Source organism: Chrysochloris asiatica, unplaced genomic scaffold (assembly GCF_000296735.1).
Source record: "Chrysochloris asiatica unplaced genomic scaffold, ChrAsi1.0 scaffold00212, whole genome shotgun sequence".
Lineage (NCBI taxonomy): Eukaryota > Metazoa > Chordata > Mammalia > Afrosoricida > Chrysochloridae > Chrysochloris > Chrysochloris asiatica.
The window spans coordinates 4,504,360-4,528,403 of NW_006408730.1; the positions used below are offsets into that span (position 1 = coordinate 4,504,360).

Sequence of the window (24,044 nt, forward strand, 5' to 3'; positions counted from 1 at the left end):
AACACAACAGAGAACATGTAAGCCTGTCTTCAGCCTCTAACTGACTGGAATACCTTGAGGAGAGCTGGATATTGCCCAGACTCAAAATGTGGGGGTGGGGTGGGGGGGGGTGCTATAAAGGCAAGAAGTGATTGGCTTACAAGCTTTCAAGAGGGAGCCTAGTTCCAGACTGGGCAGGGGTCAGCACCTCCACTGACTGATTTCCAATCTGTTGGGACGGGGCTGAGGAAAGGAAATAGGGATAGGAATCTTGTGGTACAACAGTTACTACCTGCCATCAGGACTGACTGTGAAGGTGGGAAATGTAGAAGCAAATTTTTTTTTTTTTTGCAAAAGGAGGAGATTTGCAGCCCAGGAGCAGAGGTCCCTGGGACCACAAGCAAGAAGAGCGGGAAGTGTGACCCTACCCAGAGAGGCAGTGAAACCAGGCATTGAGACAGAGATGTTGGTGTGGACAGATGGAGTGTCTGGGGACACGGGTCTCAGGGAGGGAGAGGAGCTGTTTGCTAACAGCCAGGGTGGGGGCCTGTGGGGTGTATCCTTTGGTTATTTGATGATGCATGGAGGGGATTGTAATCATTGCAATGAAATGTAATATGATAGGATGAATGTGAAGCTGAAATGGGACAGAGACAAATAATGATATATGCACAACCCTGGAACAACAGGGCTCTGGGATACAGAGATTGAAACATGGTTGGAATGGGGAAAAGGGGGGAAACAATGTTAAGATGCATGGCTGTCTTTTGAATCTTGGTTTTCCTTACATTACATTATAAAATAGACACTGGAGGGGAAGAGAAAGGAATAGCCAGAAATATCACCATAGAAAGCTTGTAAGTCTGTCTCTGCCTATAACTGATTGGAATACCTAAAATGGGCTACAACGTGCCCAGTGAAGGAGGCTTCCTGTGGAGTCTCTGTATTACACAAGATATAGGTGGATACCTGAACAGCATCCAGAATCTTCAGAGGTGGGAAATTTCTACTTGAAAGGACAAGCAGACCAGCCTGGAATGGCCAGAAGAACAGAAGAGACTTCTGAAAGAAAGACTGACAGGAAAAATACAAAACAATACAGGCAGATCAACTGATTACTACAAGAACAAACAAGTTGCTCGTCTAGGAGACATCAAGGCAAGTGGTCGGGTCTCCTCAAGGCAAATCTCCTTCAAAGATTAAGACCCAATGAGAATACACGTTCTGATTGATGACCACGTTCATCACCGATAAGAGTAAGTGAGGGAAAAGCAGCAATGAAGCTGCGAGCTAAGCCCTACAATGTTCAATAGACTCCTGTGAACCCGGGTGGAGCCCTGGTTGGCCAGCAGTGTTGCAAGACCTGGGTACTCTTTGGCCCAGAGTAAATGACATGGCCACAGAGGACTAGAGTGGAGAGTGAAGCATACAGCTGATAAGAAGAAAGGGCATATGCATCAGTACACCCACACTTGCAGGTAATGCCCACCTGACCTGGCTTCAATGGCTGGATGATCAGAGCTCAACCAGAAGAAGAAAGAAGAGGAAAAAAGGAATAATCTGATACAATTTGATGAACTTCACCAACACCTATGGAAGCAGTAGCTTAAAAGATGGAACAAATCTTCACAGCGAGGATCACTCCCACCCTCTCCATACAAGGAGAGGACAGGGATGGGCAACTTGGACACAGTGGCTACCCAGAATGGGGTGGGGGGTGGGTTTATAGAGGCAAAAAGTGACTGGCTTACAAGCTTTCAAGAGGGAACCTAGATCCAGAGGGCATGGAGCAAGGTAGAATCTCCACTGAGCAGCATCCAATCTGTCTAGGTAGGGCTGAGGAAAGGAGATAAGGATAGGTCTCCTGTGACACAATGGTGAATAATTTTTATCAGGAGTTATCGTTAGGGCTGGAAACGTAAAGGTAGACATTTTGTAGCAAAGGGAAGGAGGGATTAACTCTGCAGTCGAGGGGTAGAGGTCTGTGGGACCATCAAGGAAGAAGAGTGGAGAACAGACCCCTATCCAGAGAAGCAGTGATGTCAGAGATGGAGTGGCTGGGGACTTTGGACCAAGAGAGGGAGAGGGCCTGTGTGCTGACGACTAGGGGGCAGACTTGTGGGGTATACCCTGTGGATGGTGGCTGATGCATGGAGGGGATTGTAATATGGTGAGGAAATGATATATGATGGGATCAAAGCTAATGTTCTCCCATGTAAACTATCACATAACTCAAAATAAAGCATCCTGTATGAGTCAATTAAAAAATTAAAAAAAAAAAATGGGTGTCAGAAGAAACATGCTCTTGAACAGAGTATCTAAAGTGAAAAGAAGATTTGAAGACAAAGAGCTGAACAGAAGATTTCAAAGGGTGGATTGAGAAGGCTAAGTATAACATTATAATAATGAAACATGCAAAGACCTGTAGTTAGAAGATCACATTGGAAAAACATGCTCAGTATTTTTCAAACTGAAAGAATTAAAGACATTTTTCAAAACATGAGCTGCAATATAAATGATTCTAGGGTCAGTTTGAGCCACACGGTCGGCAATTCAAACCCACCAGTCGCTCCTCAGAAACCCTACACATGGTCACTATGAGTTGGAACTGACTCGACAGCACTTAACAACAATAACAACAAATGGACAAAAATCTGAATGATACAGGAAGTACCAAAAGATGACGAAGGAATACAGTCACTGCCTCCAAAATAATTTGATGATGTTCAATTATTTCAGGAGGTACCATATTATCAAGAACAAATGGCACTGAAGGAAGAAGTTAAAATTGCTCTGACGGCATTGGTGACAAACAAGGCTCCAGAAATTGAACAAAATACCAATCAAGATGTTTCAACAAGTGGATGCAATGCTGAAATTGGTCACTCATCATTGCCAAGAACTTTGGAAGATAGCTACATGGCCACCTGACTGGAAGATATTCTTTTTTTCTGCCCATTCCAAAGAAAGGTAATTCCATAGATTGTGGAAATTATTCAGTGATATTAATATAAAATATTAGTAAAATTCTACTGAAGGTATTTCAGAAACAGTTGTAGTAGTATGAAGTTGCAGAAAACTACTAGAAATCCAAATTGTATTCAGAAGGAGACATGGAATGAGTTAAATCATTGCTGATGTCAGATAAATATTGACTGAAAACAGAGAATGTCAAAAAGATGACCACCCGTGTTTTATTGATTATACAAAGGCATTTGACTGTGTAGATCACAACAAATAATGGCTAACAATGCAAAGAATAGGAATTCAACAACAACTAATTTTGTTTATGTGGAAACTATAGGTGGAGTAAGGTAATCATTTAAATAAAACAAGGGGATATACCGTGTGGTATGAAATCAGGAAAATTTGTCTTAGGGTCGTGTCCTTTCACCATACTCATTCAATGTAGACATTGAAAAAACAACCCAAGATTTTGAATTGGTGGAAGACTCATTAACATTCTGTGACTGGTAGGTGATTCAACCTTGATTGCCAAAAGTAAAGAGGACTTAAAACACTTATTGTTGAAGATTAAAGAATAAAGTCTTCAGGATTAAACCACATATAAAAATAATAAAATCCTCACAACTGGACCCGTAAGTAACATTATGATAAACAGAGAAAAGATTGAATTTGTATGCATTCAATTGTGCTTGGATCCAAAATCAACAGCACCCATGAAAGCAGCAGTCAAGAAAGCAAATTATGTGTCATTGGGAAAATCTGATAGCAAAAAAAAAAAAAAAATTCTTCAAAGTGTTAAAAAGCAAACATATAACTTTGAGGACTATTGCATGCCTGACCTAAGTCATGGTATTTTTAGTCACATCATGTGCCTTGTAAAAGATAGACCATAAGGAAGAGCAAAAACACTGATGCATTTGTGTTATGGTGTTGGCAAAGAATATTGATAATACATGAACTACCAGAAGAAAAAACACATCTGCACAAGAATGATCCTTAGAAGCAAGGATGGTGTGACTTCACTTCATGTACTTTGAACATGCTAAAGTACCAGTTTCTGGAAAGGAACATCATGCTTGGTAAATTGGAAGGTCAAAGAAAAAGAGGAAGACCATCAGAAAAATGGATTGATGTATTGGGTGCAACAAAGAGCTCAAAGACAGCAGTGATGGTGAGGACGGTGCAGAATTTCATTCTGTTGTGTTTACGGTCATTGTGTGTCAGAACTGATTGAATGACACCTAACAGTAATATATTTGCTTGTCACAGCAAAGTTAAAAAAAAAATCTCTAAGTGCCTTTGATAATATCTGAGGTTAAGTCAAAAAGTATTGCTGCTAGGGTTCCAGTTCATACGTGCTTGGGTTTATTCCAAATAAAATACATTTACATATGTCTCCACAATAAGTGGATGCTTGTATACAAGTTCTCTCAGTAATATACCTGTCTTAGTCTCCTTAGAAGGCCTTCAAATAAAGGCCCAATCAAAACTGTGACTTGCAAAAGGATCTCCTGGTCCAATTAAATTCAAGGCATTGAAATAAGCTCAAAAGGTTATGGTGAGTGTTCTTGGGAATCCCAAGGAGGTGACCTTGCTGGATTTTCTCAAAAAAACAGAGGACAATCATGAGGTCTTATTTTTATAAAGTTTTAAGCAACCTGAAAACTCCCTTGGTGAGAAAAAGTCCAGGAAAATTGCACCAAGATTTTTAAAATTTTTCCCATCATGACAGTGTTTCTGCTTATTCTTCAAGAGTAGCAACAGCTGTCTTAAAAGAATTTTCTTGGGAAACCTTACTTTATCCTCCACACAGTCCTGATCTTGTCCCATTAAGACTTCCTTTTGTTTCTGAAACTCTAAGAATAATGATTTGAAAAAAGGAACATGACTTGAGTCCTGTAAGGATGCCCAAACTGCTATTTTGATGCAGAGTAAATAGAAGAGTACAGAATTCTTCAGGGATAGGTTGCTGTCATTAGGTGCCTTCGAGTCAGTACCGACTCACACCTACCCAAATCACAATGGAATGAAACACTACCTAGTCCTATGCCAACCTCACAATCATTGCTATGTGTAAATCCTTTGCTGCTGCCACTATGCTGATCTATCTTGTTGTGAGTCTTCCTCTTTCTCTCATATTCTACACCTTACCAAACATGATATCCTTCTCCAAGGACTGGTCCCTCCTGATAGTATGTCCAAAGTATGAGAGACAAAGTCTGGCCATCCTGGCCTCCAAGGAGCACTTCTTCCAACACAGATTGGCTTGTTCTTTTGACATTCCATGGTGCTTTTAATATTCTCCTCCAACACCATACCTCAAATGCATCAATTCTTCTGTAGTTTTCTTCATTCAGGGAAGGGTTAGACAGATGGAAATAATGCCCTGAGAAGTTTATAGACTTAAATGGAGGATATTTCAAGAAACAATAGCTTCACATTTTGATATTTTTGTTTAATATGATTTTATGGGGGCATGGTGGTTCAAAATGAAAACAGTGGACTGCGAACCACCAGGTTGACAGTTTGAGTGCATCAGATGTTCTGCAAGAGAAAGATGAGACATTCTGTTCCCTGAAAGATACAACTTTGAAAAACCTATACAGGGTCCATATCAGTCTAAATGAACTTGATCGTACTTAATTAACAACAACATTTTGTAGCAATAATTTTTGACTTACCCTTGTAATATGTAAACCCACTGCCATTTTTAGTTGATTGTCTATATAGGGTTTGGTTTCTGAGACTGGTAAACTTTAAGGGAGGAGACAGCCTCATCTTTCTTCCTTGGAGTGGCTGATGCATCAACCTTGCTTGAACCACTCAATGTCTAACCCATGTGGATGGGGTAATTAACTTCATCAGGCTACTAATTGTAATCAATAGGACTTTAAAAGCAAAGAGTTAGCAACAACTATACAAAACTATTTTTTAGGCAGGAGCCCTGGGTGTGCATCAGTTAAGTGCTCATGTGCTGATGGAAAAGTCTGTGGTTCAAACCGTCCAGCTGCTGTATGGGAGAAGGCTGTGGCAGTTGGTTTCGTAAAGATTACACACTTGAAAACCCTATGTGATAGTTCTACTCTACCCTATAGGGTTGCTAAGTTGTTGTTGTTAAGTGCTGGGTTACTATGAATAAGAATCAATTCCAAAGCACACAACAACAACATCTATTAGTCAGGGAACGCGGGGATCAGATCCATCTATGGAACTAAATTACAGCTTTATGAAAATGTTAATTCAAAAACAGTAAGTAAGACATTATAACATGGTGATAATATAAGTGATAAAGAAACACAGAAATGCAATATGTTAAAATAATTTAATAGCTTAAAGACAGAGGATCCTATGTAGTTATTTTATTATGTTCTACTGTTGTTGTTAAGTGCCATCGAGTCGGTTCCGACCCATAGAGACCCTGTACAGGGTTTCTGACAGTGTAAATCTTTACGGGAGTAGAAAGCCTCATCTTTCTCCCGCGGAGCAGCTGGTAGTTTCGAACCTCTGACCTTAAGGTTCGCAGCCCGACTCGTAACCACTACACTACCAGAGCTCCTTATGTTCTACTGAGTAGGTGCTAATTCGTAATGACCCTGTAAGACTAAACAGAATGACAACATAGGATTTCCTTGACTGTAATCTATATGGGGAGTCCTGGTGTGGTGCTGTGGGATAATGCATTGGACTGAAAGGTCTGCTTGAACGGCAAAGTCAGCGGTTCAAATTCACCAGTCGCTCTTTGTAAACCCTATACAAGGTTGCTATGAGTCAGAACCGACTCAATGGTGCTCAATTATTTGTGAGCAGATTGCCATGAGAGACTGACTGGTTTTAAACAAATAGGTTATTTGTGAGCAGATTGCCATGAGAGACTGATTGGTTTTAAACACTGACCTTTTGGTGACAAGCCCAGTGCTTAACCTTTGTTAATGAAGAGCAGTGGTGAAAAGAAAAAGAAACCAGAAAGAGACTTCTGGAAATCCTGAGCCTTGTGAGGTTTAATCAAATTTCTGTTTATTTCACTACTTTAATGCGAGCGCCAGAGCTTAAAAAAAAAAAAGCTCTCCTACTGAACGCCATCCCTATTCAGTGTCAAGAGTTTGCTAATGACAACTTCTTATTTCCCACCAAGAAAGACTACTTCACAAGCTTCCAATTTTAACACCTGTTCATGGATACTCAGGCACGTAATGCCATGTATTATACAAAATCATTTACTGTGCACGTATGCTCAGTGGCATGGCTTATTGTACAAGACTCATGCTGATGCTGTCTCATAGAACACGAGAATAAAACTACAAATGAATTAGGCATATATTCGTCTGAATTAGCAATTACAAATTATTTGTCTTAGTTTTTATACTGTAAAACAATAGTCAGACAAAATATTGTTGTTGTTAAGTGCTGTTGTGCCAGTTCTGACCCATAGAAACTCTGTATAGGGTTTCCTAGGAGCAGCTAGTGAGCTTGAACCGCTGACCTTGCATTTCAAACCGAGTTTGCAGTTCAGCGCATTAACCCACAGCGCCACACCAGGATTCCAAATAAGAAGATATAAAATAAACACATGAAACTAAAATTCAATTTGTATTTGATCTTTAAGTATTATTTAATAAGATAAAGTTATTTCTGTTACTTATTTTTAAACATCTCTTAATGATTTAATATGCCCTGATGGCACAGTGGTGCTTAACTGCTATTGAAAAGGTCAGTGGTTCAAACCCACTAGCCCCTCCAAGGGAAAATGACAATACAGTCTGCTTCAGTAGAGAATTAAAGCCCAAGCCTACTCTGACCTGTAGGGTTGCTGCAAGTTGGAATTGATCATTTGGAATCAACTGTGCTACCATAATATTTTCAAAAATTTTGAAAGCTTAAATGAACTGATAGATAAATGCAACAGCACAACATGAAGGTGAGAGCAGTATTCATCTTTAAGTTTAATTCTAAGGGAACTTTAGATCCACGAATCTAGGTAGACAACTAAAGGACTGGCTAAAAGCTGACAGGCATATTACACTTGTTTCTCAGTGACTGTTCTCTGTTACCTACTGCACAGAATCATCGCCGATTCAGAAATTATTTTCCACTTCCAGGTAGACACACATGAAGCATGTAATTCTGAACCAGCTGTAAGATATAATGAGCCTTGGTAGAACAGTGGGTTAAGCACTGGGTTGCTAATCACAGATCAGCAGTTCAAACACACCAACTACTCTTTTGGAGAAAGTTGAGGCACTCTGTAAAGATTTACAGCCTTGGAAACCCTATGAAGCAGTTCTTCTCTGTCTTGTTGGGTTGCTGCGAGATGGAATCGACTCAATGGCACAGGGAGTTGGAAAATGTGGCTTACTTAGGCCCATAGGATATAAGTAAATATCAACCTGACCTTAACAGCTACTGGTGTGGTGCTGAAGGGTAATGCACTGGAACACAAGGTTGGTTTCAACCTTGAACTTAGCAGTTCAAGTTCAATAGCTATTCCTCAGAAACCCTATACAGGACCACTCTAATTTTGAACAGACTCGATGACACTTAACAACAACATCATAAACACATATACAAAACCACCGTCTTCCTGTTGATTCTGACTCACAGCTACCTCATGTTTCTCAGAGTACAACTATGCTCTAGGGTTTAGCAATGGTTTAGGTTTGAAAAATAAATTCCCAGGCCTTTCTTCTGATGTACTTATGGGTGGAATAAAACTGCAAATCTTTTCAATTAGCAGCCAGGTATATTAACCATTTGCATCACCTAGAGACTCTCTCAGCTACTAAGGCTTTAATAAAATGCATTTTAAACAGCATTTCCCTTCTCCTGTCCTTTTCTCTTTCTTGCTTCCTCTCGAGCCTACACATTCGTTGTTGTTGCCAAGTGCCATCAAGTCAGTTCTGACTCACAGCGACTCTGTTTAGGGTTTCCAAGGAGCTACCAGTGAGCTTGAGCTGCTGACCTTGCAGACCAGCTCGTTAACCCGCACCACCACACTGGGACTCCAGACTACACATGAATTACACTTCTGTAATTTTGCCTGATTTCCCAAATTGTCCTTGTTTCATTATCTCCCTTTATTTTTCTCAGTAAGACTGTACAGCAGTTGTAAAAATGATGTGGAAAAGATGGCATTGAAAAAAATAATAAAAGAATCAAAGAAAGAAAGCCAAGTGCAGAAAGATACAGCTACAAAAGCAGAGGCCTTGCTGTATTTCAAATCACTTCCACCAAGATTATCCTGGATTTCTGTCACATTTAAATAGTATAATACCATCCTATTTAATTATAACTGTCAGATTTCCAGAAAGCAAACATTTTGTCATACAATATTTACAGACATTGCTACCTGGAAAATGAAAAGGCTAACAAATTTGAAGCCAAAGCTTTTAGTGTTGAATCCTAGCTCAACATTTTATGACTTGCTGACTTTTGGAGTAGTCTTTGAATAATGCTGAGGTTCAATTTCTTTATATTTTAAATGGAGACAGTGATTGTATGATGTAGGACATAATAGGATTTGGCTATCTGTAAAGTTTTATATGTACATTATCAATTATCACTAGACAATCATTGACAGGCCAGAGGAATGAGATTGCAGCAGAAAAAACACAATATCAAAAATGAAAATAAGAAATGGCTTTTTCTTCTATCTCCTTATTGCCAGTCTCATAGAGAAGCTTCCAGAAAATCTTGGATACCCTAAGTGATATATGCCTTCTGCCCAGCACACAAAATCCCTAGCTCTAGTTGTGGCGGTCATCATGTGGAACTGGTGGTGGTGGTTATATGCTGTGGAGTTGGTTCTTACTCACAGCAACCCTGAACAGGGTTTCCAAGGCTGTGAATCTTTACGGGAGCAGAAAGCTTCATCTTTCTCCCACGGAACAGCTGGTAGTTTTGAACTGCTGTCCTTGAGGTTAGCAGCCTGAGTCATAACCACTACGCTACCAGAGCTCCTAGAAACAAGCAAAAACCTTCATGCTTAATTACTCCTGAAATAGGAGCAAAGTTTGGGTCACTGTTTGAACTCAGTCAAATTCTTTGCTTAGACAACTTAACCTAATAGAAATTTTGTCTTTAGCTTCAAAGCATTTAAAGACTTAGCGATCCCTTAGGTTTTCTTGATTCTAGCTCTGATTTTCCATGGATGCCTTATCAAGCTCTACTGAAATTATGAGACTTTTGACTCGGCTTCTCTGAACTCTAAATGAAACCACTGTTGTTCAGTTGATTCCAACTCATCAGGACCATCTAGGACAGAATGGAACTGCCCCATATGGTTTGCCAGGCTGTGATGCTTATGAAAGCTGACTGTCACATATTTCTCCAGTAGGGAAGTGCCTAAGTTTGAAACGTCAACCTTTTGGTTACTATATGAACACATAATCATTTTCCCATCAGGACTTAGCTTTCTGAACTCTATAGCTAGCAATTCATAATTTTAGCATTGGGTAGTTATCTTAATTGTATTGACTGAAAAACGTTGGCACTACAAAACCAAAATGTGCTCATTCAAAGCCCATCTTTTTTCACTCTTCCTTAATTAGCAGATGGTTTTAAAAATTGTAAGAATATTAATATTTAAGTCTTTGTTTTTTTATAAACTACTTCAAATCTGATGAGAAACAAGGTGAACAATGAATTAATGAACAAATAGATTAGGAAAAAATTCAAATTAAGAGGAATGAATAACTAGTCATTTGCTAGCACAATTTTATATTTCAGTAATCCTAGCAAGAGGAACAAGCAGAGCACTGGATTTAGAGTTTGGAGTCTGAGATTAGATGTTGGAATTGTAATTCATTGGTTGTCCTATTATGAACAATTTATTTATCATTTCCAGGATTCAGTTTCCTCACTGGAAAAGGTGGGAATAAAACCTAAAGAACATGTATGTGAAAACAGATGAAACTGTGTCATTCAAATATATTTGTTGAAATCCTAATTTCTGTATCTATTCATATAATCATGTTTGAAACTAGGCTGTTTTTCTTTTTATGTTATAAAGGTCCAAAAACCTAATCACCTATGAGTTTTAAAAGGAACAGTATAGACATTTTTGTTGTTGTTAAGTACTGTCGAGTTAATTCCGACTTATAGTGACCCTGTATAGGGTTTCTGAGGAATGACTGGTGCGCTTGAACCACTGATCTTGCAGTCCAGTGCATAAACCTGCAGCACCAAACTAGGAGTCCAGAATAGATATTTGTTGCTGTTAAGTACCATTGAGTCAGTTCTGACTCATAATGACCCTGTATTGGGTTTCCATTGTACCAAAAGGAAATGGTTAATGTTCAACCATTTCAAGAGGTACCATATGATCAAGAGCCAATGATACTCAGGGAGGAAGTCCAAAGTGCATTGAAGGAATTGGCAAAGAACAAGGCACCAGGAATTGATGGAATAAAAATGGAAATCTTTCAAGAAAGTGAGGTGGCACAAGAGGCACTCACTCATCTCTGCCAAGAAATTTGGCCAACTGATTGGAAGAGATCCATATTTGTGCTCATTCCAAAGAGAGGTGACCCAACGGAATGTGGAAATCATCGGACAATTTCTTTGATATCTCAAGTGAGTAAAGTTTTGCTAAAGGTAATACAGAAATGGTTACAATCATACATTGACAGAGACCTTCCAGAGGTTAAAGCTGGATTCAGAAGAGGCCGTGGAACGAGAGCTATCATTGCTGATGTCTGATGGATCTTGGCTGAAAGCAGAGAATATCAGAAAGATGTTTTAAAACATTTACTGATGAAGATCAACGCCTTCCGTATGGATTACATCTCAAGAAAACAAAAATCCTCACCACTGGACCAATAAACAACATCAATGGAGAAAAGATTAAAGTTGCCAAGGACTTCATTCTTCTTGGATCAACTATCAACATTCAAGCAGCAGTCAAGAGATCAGACGACATATTGCATTAGGCAAATCTGCTGCACAGGAACTTTTTAAAGTGTTGAAGAGCAAAGATGTCAGCTTGAGGACTAAGGTGCGCCTGACCCAAGCTGCTAACCTCAAGGTCGGCAGTTCAAAACTACCAGCTGTTCTGCCGGAGCAAGATGAGGCTTTCTGCTCCCGTAAAGATTTATAGCCTTGGAAACCCTGTGCAGGGTCTCTATGAGTCAGAACTGACTCCACGGTGCTTATCAACAACAACAACAACATACTTTGAAAAAATAAATTTCTGTTCCTAAAAGCCACTTAGTTGAGCTATTCCTGTGACAACTCTACATATGAAGGGCCTGCAAAAAGTTCATGGAAAAACTACATTATCTTTCATTACATTTTTTCACAAACATTTTGAAGCCCCCTAGTATCAAAGACACTTAACATGATAACCAACTCACAAAGGCTATTTAATAAATGTCTATTAAATCATAAATCTTAATATGGTCTGTAATTATCATAATATAATTTAAACTTTTGATTCATAGAATTTGCTTTCCATTCTATGACATCACATCCTTTGAGAAAACACCTAATAATGCTCTTGTGAATGGAGCTTTCCACAGTCACTCAATGTCTGTGTCTTTTTAATATGACATTTTGTTGTTGTTTAAAAACTCAACTCACCATCCCAAGTAGTACAAATTGGTGACTGATCCTATTTGTAGCAAGACAAGTTCAAATGGGATGTTTGAGGTCTTAGCAATACTCCATGGTAAGAGTGTTGGATTGGCAAGAAAGGAGATGTGGGTATTGGCTACACTCAGTCCCCGGTGGCATGGCAGTGGCAGGACAAAGATGGTCACAGAGTCACCTGGACAGAGCATGGCTTTGTACTGAGTGTGTTGAGTGTGGCTTCTTGCTGATGTCCATCGTAGCAAAGGGGAAGGTACCAACTCTTCGTGATGTGCTGGGACACCTTCTCCTCTCACTGGCCAGTGACCCACTCAGGACAATTCACGTTTTGATTCACCCATGGACAATAATTTGGAATGAGAAGCTTCTAATGAATAAGGGTCTAGGAGTCAGGCCTCAGTGGTGCCCCCTGACTGTCTGTCTTTTTGCAGGCAATATTTTTACAACATGTTCGACAACCTCTTCTTGTAGACCGTTTGGAAGCCCTAGATGATGAGGCCTGGGGAAGCCACTAGCAAATGAAGACCCTGGCAGTTGTTTCAAATTTCTTTGCTCCATTGGCTTATTTGCTTCAAGTTTGAAAATCAGTATAGTCATCCCAAAGAGGCAGTTCTGAGGTCTTTCATCAATTAAATGTAGTTTGCCACAGATATTATACAAATATTAAAATCATGTATTGGGAGTCCTTTTCCATGAATTGACTATGGAAAAGTATGTGTTAAAAATGAATATACTTATACTATTTCCTAGCAACTCTGGTTTCTAGTGTTCAGATTAGTTGAAAGAAGAGTATTATTGGATGTGAATATCTGATTATTTTAAACTCTAAAACTGGTAAGAAAGGTCAAAATATCCTAATATGAATTATTTTCAATACATAGAATTCTATATGTTGGGAAAAGATTAATGTGAAAAAACAACTAAATATACAATCAAATGATATTACCATAATGATTTATGAAATACTGCTTTACTTTGATTTTTTTGCAAAGCTATTCAAAAATGAAATAATAGGTATTCTGAAATAGCTAGGCACTAAGTAGCTACTAAATAAGATGTCTTAGAGTATGTTTGGAATGCAAGAGGGAAGGCAAAGAAAAAAACTACATGTGTGAAAAAAATAAACTAGGAAAAATATTAATAATGATAAAAGAAGCATTTGGAAATTTGAGACAATCATTCTTGATTTATTTGTAGAATTATTTATTTAAATCTGTATCTAAGACATACTATGACTGTATCTAGAATCAATATGATTATTCTCTGCCTTGTTTTAAGGAGATGGTCTTATTCTTATTTGTTGGGTTTTTTTTTTTTTCAATTGTGCATTTTAAAAGTCCCAGACTCTCTGATATATTTCATTCCATGAAGAATGTGTGTAAACATTTTAATTTTTAAGATAGTCTTCTACAGATGTCTCAACTTGCTTTAACAACCCATTACAGAGTTTTACTTTCCTGCCTTCCATGACACTGTTTACAGAATCTGCATTTCTTATGCTGCAGATTAATAATACTTTGCATCACTATCCTTTGTTGCTGGAGATCTGGTGTGGTGCTGTGGGTTAATGCACTAGACTGCAAAGTTGGTTTGAACTGCAAGGTTGGTGGTTCAAGCTCACCAGCTGCTACTCGGAAGCCCTATACAGGGTCACTATGAGTCAGAACTGACTTGAAGGCAGTTAACAACAACAAAAATTCTTTGTTGCTAAGTGTCATCCAGTGGGTACTGACTCATAGCAATTCTGTATAGAATTTCCAAGACGCAGCGGATGAGTTGGAACCACCAATCTTGTGGTTCAAACTGACCTTGTGATCCAGTGCTTTATCACACAGCACCATACCAGGACTGCTTAGAGGAGAGAAAATAGCTGCATAAACCCTTTGTGTACTTACTTGGAGATCATTATAGATTAATTTTGCTTTTAAACTTTGGTTCTTCAGGCCAAATAACATCACTTCTTTTTCTCATAGGTCTGATTTTCCTCTGAACTGCCCAAGTTTCCAAATCCTTCTTTAGATGAAGTTCCAAAACAACTTATTGGGGTCTAACGGAAGTTTGAAGGGCTCATGATAATTTTTTCTAAGGTAATTAAGTGCCAAATAAGCACTGTGGTGGAGAAATGAAATCTATTTAAATTTTAAATAAATTCTTATGGAACAATAGTAAATTCTTGGCTACAACTAACAGTTGACCCCAAATAATTGATTGATAAATGGTACAATCATACAGATAAGCTAGAAGTTTGTCTAAAGAAGGATGAATACATTTTGGTATGACAAACTCATACCGACCTTATCATTAAGAAAAATGGCAAGATGGAATCCCAAGGTAGACCTATAAATTAGTTGTCATTTTACCTCTAAAGCTTCCTTCAGACTAAATGTCACCTCCTAAGAGAACTTTCCAAATTCATACCCCTTCTTGGGTTCCCACAGTTCAATTATTCTATCTGCCATAGGATTTACCACACTAATTTTTATTTAGTTTATGACTACTGGTCTTCCTCATTGTCAGAATGGTTAAATGCTTTACATGCTCAACAGGTTACAGCTTTCTCTAAACATAACATGAACTTTCATACTTGCATAGCTTTGCATGTTTCCTCTCTCCAGATTCTTCTCCAAAACATAGCTCAAATATCATTTTTCTATGCTGTTGTTGTTAAGTTCCAGTGAGTCAATTCCGACTAATAGCAACATTGTATAAGGTTTCCAAAGAGCAGTTGGTGGGTTTGAACCTCTGACCTTGTGATTCGCTGTCCAGTGCTGATCCAATAGCCTTCCTAATGCCCCAAAACTTCCTTTCTACCTCCAAAACTGTACTAATTATTCCTTCATTTGTGTTCCTATAACATTATATACATACATATATTTCATTAATTATTATGATTCAAGCTAGTTACTTGTGTATCTCTTTTATTTCTAATACTGGGCAATCTCATTTTTATCTTCAATACTGTACAATCTTCAAGGACAATTCCACATTTTATTCTTCACTTCAGATACATCATTTAGGATATCAGATAGTTTTAATTACATAAATATTTATGAAAATTAATTTTAAAATATTTTATCTCTATTACTAAAGTGTTAGTATATTAAGAGCAAAATGGTAAACATGTTTCCACAGAGCAAAAAATACGTAATAACTGGATAGATAAATGATAGCACATGATACAATAAACATTTATACATGATACTAAAATGAGCCAACACAATCATATACGTCTTTTGGCTTACCGGTCCATGGCATGTGAGGCTACCATCTTCCATCTTCTCACACTGGGGGTCACACTCCACACAGATAGAGCCATTCTCAAACTCCCGAAATTCACTGTGGAAACATAGGCTGCATGAGGTAGTGGAAGCAAACAAGCTGTCAACTTAACAAATGAAGTAACATCTGCTAAAGTCCTATTGGCAGAGTAAATTCTAGAGTTTGTTTCTCTAAATGCCAGGAGCATCAGAAACATTTCCCTGTACATTAGGAATAACTTCTCCAGTAGGAGAAAAGATAAACTGCAGCCAGATGGCTCTCCTTGCCCTCCATGGACTTCAATGATAGACTCATTTAAGAGACCTCTCTCTTGTGAGAAGCACTATAGCTGTTTCAAAAATAAAAGTAGCACTTCTGATGATGCGGCAGAACCATTTCCCCACTTTGAATATGACTCTGCTGTACGATAGTATGGAGCTTGATTTTTAAGGAAATTGTATCTATATAAAATTTTACTCTTAGATGAAGCTTTTTTTTTTTATATACTGAAATAAGTATTGTATTTGTCTTGCTGCTGAGTTACAAGAATGTTCCATATATTTGTCCTTCAAATTCCAATACCTTAAAATTTTTTTTTTGGTGAAACTTCAAAATAATTCTTTGATAGTTTTTTCTCCTTTAAAAATATCTGCCTTGGAGAATTAGAGAAAATAACTTTCTCTAGTACATTTCATTTGTTTAGGTTATTGATCTAATATCACTCATCTTCTCTAGTTCAAATTCTTTTTGAAGTAGTTTATACAGCATACAATAGAAAATACTTTGTTTAATGGCAATCTCCTAAAACTTTCTAACTTAAAATCTCCTGGGATGATGGTCATCCCTTCCTATATTCTTAAAGATGTTTGGCTATTTATATAACGCTATTAATGTATACATTTTCCAGTAAAATTCTACTCTAAAATTGTTATTTTAATGATTGGATATCAAGCTATCTACAATGATGCTTTTGAGTTATGGTGTTGGAGGAGAATATTGACAGTGCTATGGACTGCCAAAAGAACTAATCAATCCATTTTGGAAGAAGTGCAGCCAGCGTGCTCCTTGGAGGCCAAGATGTCCAAACTTCGTCTCTCATACTTCAGACATATTCAGAGGGACCAGCCACTGGAGAAGGAGATCATGTTTGGTAAGGTGGAGGTTCAGAGAAAAAGAGGAAGACTCCCAATTAAATGGATTGGCCAGGTTGGCAGAGGCCACGGCACCAAGGGGCAGAGTGGCAAAGGACCCTAAACAAGCAGGGCCACAATGGGTCCCCCATTTGTAACACAAGGCCCCAGGAGGGATCTCATGTGGGGACTCTGCTGTCTCTGTCTCTTTGTTTTAATCAGCTTATTTTTAATTTTCTTGATTTTATAATAAAAGTTTTCAGTAGAATCTTAGTAAGAACTATATTAGAGATTCGAAACTTGCACATTCACACCATATTCAATCATGCGTACTCCTAAAGAATGCTTCTCAAACTAACAATAAGTTTCACCACTAGGAAAAACCAGCTAAAGTTTTTGCCAGCTCAAGTTTAAGATTACATTCAACATTCTGTGTAGTTTCAGTCAGGGGCATTAAGACCTTTAGAAAATTAGCAAAAATGCAATTGAGGGCTAAGGGAATAGTAATAGATCATAAGCAGAAATGTAACTAGCTGTTTTGTATAGAGAAGTTTTTGGTATAAGGAATTTGTTCTGTTTCTTCTTGGCTACAAAACTTTTTTATGCTTCTTGTTTTTCTTGTTTAATCAATCATGAGAAACAAATGTGCTGTCAGTTACCATAGCAAATAATGTCTAGGTACATGTTGTGGTTAATGAATCTATAGAAAATAATAGGTGAGGGTAGAAATAGGAGTTGAAATTTGGAGTTGTGTTTTAAGGTTAACGTGACATTTTTAGAGCAATGAGGTTTGCTTACAGAAATCAGATATTGTCTAACTACGTAAAGGGGAACAAGGAAAATTTTTATACTCTTGATGCTCTATATTGAAATGATTAATATGTATGATTTAAACCACTACTTTGAAGAGAATGATTAATAGATTGATGGCATAGAGTAGCATAAAAGCGGTTTGAGAATCTGAAATAAGTAAGAGGAGAAATAAAATGTGAAGGGAAAAAGAGGAGAAGATTCACCATCTAACAAGACCCATCGATTCTGTGAGCTTCATTTTTCGCCAACATCGTACCTCCCTGTTGTTGTTGTTGTTAAGTGCCGTCGAGTCGGTTCTGACCCATAGCGACCCTGTACAGGGTTTCTGAGGGTGTAAATCTTTACGGGAGTAGAAAGCCTTATCTTTCTCCCGCGGAGAGGCTGGTAGTTTCGAACCACTGACCTTAAGGTTCACAGCCCGTTTTGTAAGCACTACGCTACCACTACGCTTCTTATACCTCCCTGTAGGACCCCCAAATAAGAGTGTCGGAGCAGGCTTCCGACACCAGGTGGCAGCATCAATGGACTCAATCGTGAAAACAGTGGTGAGGTTGGCCCAAGATCTGGCCGTGTTTCATTCTGCTGTGCATAAGGTCGCTATGGGTCGGTACCGACTTGATAACACCTAACAACAACAACAACAGTATGCTTAAGCATCCTGATTTCTATTAATTTGTGAAAGGATGAGGTACCACATAAAGATAATTTAAACCATAATTTATGAGAAATTAAGAAAATTAACTAAATATACCTGTTTTCTTAATCCGTGCTTTTGCACCATGAGCCACTATTCCAAAGCAATTGCATCACAAATACTTGTTGTTTGGTGCTGTCCAGTTGATTCTGACTTATAGCAACCTTAAGGACAACAGAATTAACACTCCTTGGTCCTGTGGCAACCTCATAATCTTTGCTAATCTTGAGCCCATTGGTGCTACTGCAGTGTAAATTCAGTTCCTTGGTGGGCGGGAGGGGGGGTTCTCATTATTTTTCTCTGACCATCCACTTTACCAAGAATGATGTCCTTCTCCAGGTACTGGTCCCTCCTGATAATATATGCAAAGATTGAAAGATGAAGCTTTGCCATCATGGCTTCTAAGGACTATTCTGTTTTACTTCTTTCAACACAGGTATGTTTGCTTTTCTGACAATCCATGGTATTTTTAAGATTCTTCCACAACACCATAACTCAAAGGTTTCAATTCTGTGGTCTTTCTTTTTCATTGTCCAACTTTCACATGCATGTGAGGCTATTAAAAATACCATGACTTGAGTTAGGCACACCTTATTTCTTAAGTTGACATCTTTACTCCTAAACACTTTAAAGAGGTCTTGTGCAGCCAATTTGGCTAATGCAATACTTTGCTTGAGTTCTTGACTTCTGTTTCCTTGAGTGTTGATGGTAGATTAAAGAAAAATGAAGTATTTGACATCTTCGAACTTTTCTTCATTTATTGGTCTAGTGGTGAAGATTTATATTTTGTTTACATTGAAGTACATATCAAAGGCTATGGTCTTTGATCTTCATCAGTAAGTATTTTAAGTCCTCTTCAGTTTCAGCAAGCAAGGTTGTATCATCTGCATATTACAGGTTGTTAATGAATCTTCCTCCAATCCTGATACCTTGTTGTTCTTCATAAAATCCAGCTTCTTTGATTATTTGCTCAGCACACAGACTGACTAAGTATGGTGAAAGAATATATTCCTAGCACCCACCATTCAGTGTTCCCCCGTCTGTTTAAATGACAGCTTCTTGGTCTATATAATTAAGTGTTCTGGAATAAACATTTTTTGCGATATTATTTAATGCTTATCCTATCCATGCTATCCACATAGTCAAAAACCTTTGCATAGTTAGTAAAGCTTGGTAAACACTTCCAGGAATTCTCTGCTTTGAGTAAAAATCCTTCTGACATCATCAGTGATATCTCTTATCTCTCATCTGAATTCTGCTTGAACCTCTGGCAGTATTCTGTCAATGCATTCATTTTTAATTGATCTTTACCAAATTTTTTCTGGCATGTGATATTAATGATATTGTCTCATGATTTCCAAATTCTATTTGGTGACCTCTCTTTGGAACCAGTACAAATATGGATCTTTTCTAATCAGCTGGCCAGGAGGCTGTCTTCCATATTTCTTAGCAAAGGTGATTGAGTTCCTTTACAGCTGCAGCAGGTTGTTGAAAGGTCTCAATTTGTATTCTATCAATTCCTGAAGCCTTGTTCTTGGCCAATGCCTTTAGTGCACCTTCAGTATCACTGGCTTTTGTATGCTATCTCATCATCCATTTCTTTTGGTACAGTTCCTTTGTGTATTCCTTCCATCTGTTTTTGATGCTTTCTGCATCATTCAATATTTTGCCCATGTTGCAGTTATTGTTACGTGCCATTGAGTCAGTTCAGATTCATAGAGACCCTGTATGGCATTTCTGAGGAATGGCTGATGAGCTTGAACCACTGACCTTAAAGTTTGAAACAACCTTGTAGTCCAGTGCATTTTGCTCAGGTTGTTGCTGTTGTTAAGAGGTGTCAAGTCAGTTCTGACCTATAGCGACCATCTATAGGGTTTCTGAGGAGCAGCTCGTGAGCTTGAACTGATTTTGTGGTTCAAAGTAACTTTGTAGTCCAGCACATTAACCCCCAGTGCCACAAATAGGTTCCATTAAGAACCCTTTTTTGCCCATTATTGCTGTTGTTGTTAGGTGCCATTTAATCAATATCAACTCATAGAGACCCTATGAACAACAGAACGAAATACTGCCCGATCCTTGGCCAACCTCACAATTGTTGCCACGCTTGAGCCCATTGATGCTGCCACTTTGCCAATCCATCTCACTGGGGGTCTTCCTCTTTTTCTCTGATCCTCCACCTTACCAAACATGATATCTTTCTCCAGTGCCTGGTCCCTCCTGATAATATGTCCAAAGTATAAGAGATGAAGTTTGGCCATCCTGGCCACTAAGGAACACTTTGGCTACACTTCTTCCAACACAGATCTGTTGGTTCTTTTGGCAGCCCATGGCACTTTCAATATTCTCCTCCAACATCATAACTCAAAAACATCAATTCTTCTACAGTCTTCCTTATTCACTGTCCAGCTTTCACATGCACATAGAACCCTTCAGTATTGTAAGTCAATCTTTCTTTCTTTAGTTCTTTCAGCTTGAGAAATGCTGAGTGTGTTTTTCCCTTTTACTTTGTTGTCTAACTCCAAGTCTTTGCATATTGCATTATAATATTTGACTTTATCTTCTCAAGCTGCCCTTTGAAATTTTCTGCTCAACTCTTTTATCTCCTCATTTCTTTCATTCGTTTATCATCTCTACACTGGAAAGTAAATTTCAGAGTGTCTGCTGACATCCATTATAGTCTTCTTTCTTCCTTCCTTCTTCCTTCCTTTTTTCTTTCTTGTATTCTTAAAGACCTCTCTATTTCCTCTGTCATTAGTGTCTAATACATTAAGTCTGTTCTTGATATGATCTATAAATTCATGTGGAATATGTTAAAGGTCAAATGTTGGTTCTTATAGACTTATTTTCATTTTCTTCAGTTTCAGTCTGAATTTGCATATGAGCAATTATAGGTTCATTCTTCAGTCTGCCTTCACCTTGTTTTGGCTGATGATGTAGAGCGTTCCACCATCTCTTCCCACGGATGTAGTCAATTTGATTTCTGTGTATTCCATCTAGTGAAATACATGCATAGAATCATCCTTTGTTTTCTTGTTTACAAAAGGGATTTGCAGTAAAAAGTTCATTGTTTCTGCAAAATTCTATCATGTGGTCTTCCACATAGTTTGTATCTACAAGGCTATCTTTTACAACTATTGATCCTTCCTTTGTTGATACTAACCTTCACATTCCAACCTCTAGCAATTATCAATACATCTTGATTGCATGTTTGATCAATTTCAGACTGAAGAAGTTGGTAGAATTCTTCAATTTCATCATCACTGGTTTTCTTGATAAGTGTTTAAATTTGAATAATAGTGGTATAAACTGATTCCCTGTAGGCATATGGATATTATCCTATCACAGACAGCATTACATTTCAAAACAGATCTTGAACAGTTCTTTTTGATGATGAATGTGATGCCATTTCTCTTCAATTTGTCATACCAGGCATAGTAAACCATAGATTCAAAATGGCCAATATCAAGCCATTGAAACTCACTAATGCCTAGGATCATACAACATTGTAAAGCGTGAGTATTCCAGGAACCTGCACATGGACCAAGAGGCAGTTGGTCAAACAGAACATGGGAACACTGAATGGTTTAAAATTAGAAAAGCTGTGCGACAGGGTTGTATTCTTTCATCACACTTATTTAATCTGTATGCTGAGTAAATAATCTGAGAATCTGGGTTATATGAAGAAAAATGTGGTTTCACGATTGAAGGAAGACTCATTAACAACCTGCGCATTAACAACCTGCGATATGCAGATGATACAACTTTACTTGCTGAAAGTGAAGAGGACTTAAAATACTTGCTGATGAAGATCAAAGAGCACAGCCTTTGGTATGAATTGCATCTCAATGTAAAGAAAACAAAAATTCTCACCACTGGACCAATAAACAACATTCTTATCAATGGAGAAAAGAGTGAAGTTGTCAAGGACTTAATTCTTCTTGGATTACCAATCAACATTCATGGAAGCAGCAGTTAAGAAATCAAATGACGTATTGTATTAGGCAAATCAAGAGCAAAGATGTCAGCTTGAGGACTAAGGTATGCCTGACCCAAGCCATGGGTCAATAACTTCAAATGCATGCGAAATTTCAACAGTGAATAAGGAAGATCCTAGAAGAATTGATGCATTTGAGTTATGGTGTTGGAGGAGAATATTGAAAGTGCCCTGGGTTGCCAAAAGAACAAACACTGTATTGTAAGAAGTGTAGCCAGAGTGCTCCTTGGAGGCCATGATGGCCAAACTTCATCTCTCATACTTCAGACATATTGCCAGGAGGGACCAGTCACTGGAGAAGGATATCAGGTTTGGAAGGTGGAAGGTCAGAGAAAAGGAGGAAGACCCTCAGTGAGATGGATTGACAAAGTGGCAACACCAATGGGTTCAAGCATGGCAACAATTGTGACGGTGGCCCAGGACCAGGCAACCTTTCATTCTGCTTTGCACAGTGTCGCTATGAGTCAGTTCCAACTCAATGTCACCAACCAACACCAATGCCTAGGATATCAATCTTAATGTGTTTCATGTCATTATTGACAACTTTTAATTTCCTTAGATTTATATTTAGTACATTGCACATTCTGGTTATTAATGGATGTTAACAGTTATTTCTCCTCATTTTGAGTTTTACCCCATCAGCCAATTAGGGTCCCATTCATGTCAATATGTCAATTCTACTTTTAGGAGACAGATCTTCCCCAGTAGTGTTTTCAGTTACTTCCAACCTGAGGGGCTCATCTTCTGGCATTACACCTGACGATATTCTCATGCTACTCATAGTGTTTCGGTGTTCAATATTCTGGTACTCTCTGACAGTGTTCCACAGCTATTTATAGATTTTTCAGTAGCTGGACATTCAGAAGTAGTCCACCTCTCCTTCTCCATCAAGTTGGTTCTGACTCACAGTGACCCTTTCTGTAATTTTGTCATACTTTGGTGACTTGTGTGTTCCTGTAATGCTGGAAACTATGCCACTGGTATTTGAAACACTGGAGGACAGGTTTTGTCGAGCTTCCAGACTAAGACAGACAGGAAGAAGGAGAGGTAAACTATTTCTGAATTTTTAACCACTGAAAACTTTATGAATAGATATATGGAGTCCTGGTGTTGTGCTGTGGGTTAATGTGCTGGATTGCAAGGTCGGTTTGGACTGCAAGGTCAGTGGTTTAAGCTCACCAGTTGTTCCTCAGAAACCCTATACAGGGTCAATATGAGTCAGAACTTACTCAATGGCACTTAACAACAACAACAACAACACACACACACACACGCACACACACACATATATATATATATATAAAACACAAATATAATGCAACAGTGGTTGTTGTTGTTAACTGCCATCGAGTCAGTTCTGCTGCACTGTGACGCTGGATAGGTTTTCTGAGGAGCAGCTGGTGAGCTTGAACCACCAATCTTGTGACTCAAACTGACTTTGCAATCCAGCACCACACTAGGACTGCAACAGTAAAATCAAATAATTTCTGTAATCCAATTTATTTTAAAGTGTACATATATGACTATGTTAAATAAACTTTTAATTTAACAACTACTTAAAAGAAATAAGTCTGTTATATTAAATTCTAATACCATCAAGCTATACATAATCAAACAAGCATGGTTT

The 24,044-nt window shown here is 38.2% G+C and overlaps 1 protein-coding gene across 4 annotated transcripts in view; it reads right to left on the bottom strand.

The window, feature by feature from the left end:
- ERBB4 (v-erb-b2 avian erythroblastic leukemia viral oncogene homolog 4) overlaps positions 1 to 24,044 on the bottom strand; it is a 1,604,115-nt gene that overhangs the window by 433,586 nt on the left and 1,146,485 nt on the right. For all 4 annotated transcript variants that reach the window (XM_006872745.1, XM_006872748.1, XM_006872746.1 and 1 more), the window contains exon 14: positions 15,771 to 15,864. In XM_006872745.1, the coding sequence (XP_006872807.1) occupies positions 15,771 to 15,864 (94 nt within the window). The remainder of the gene's footprint in view (positions 1 to 15,770; positions 15,865 to 24,044) is intronic.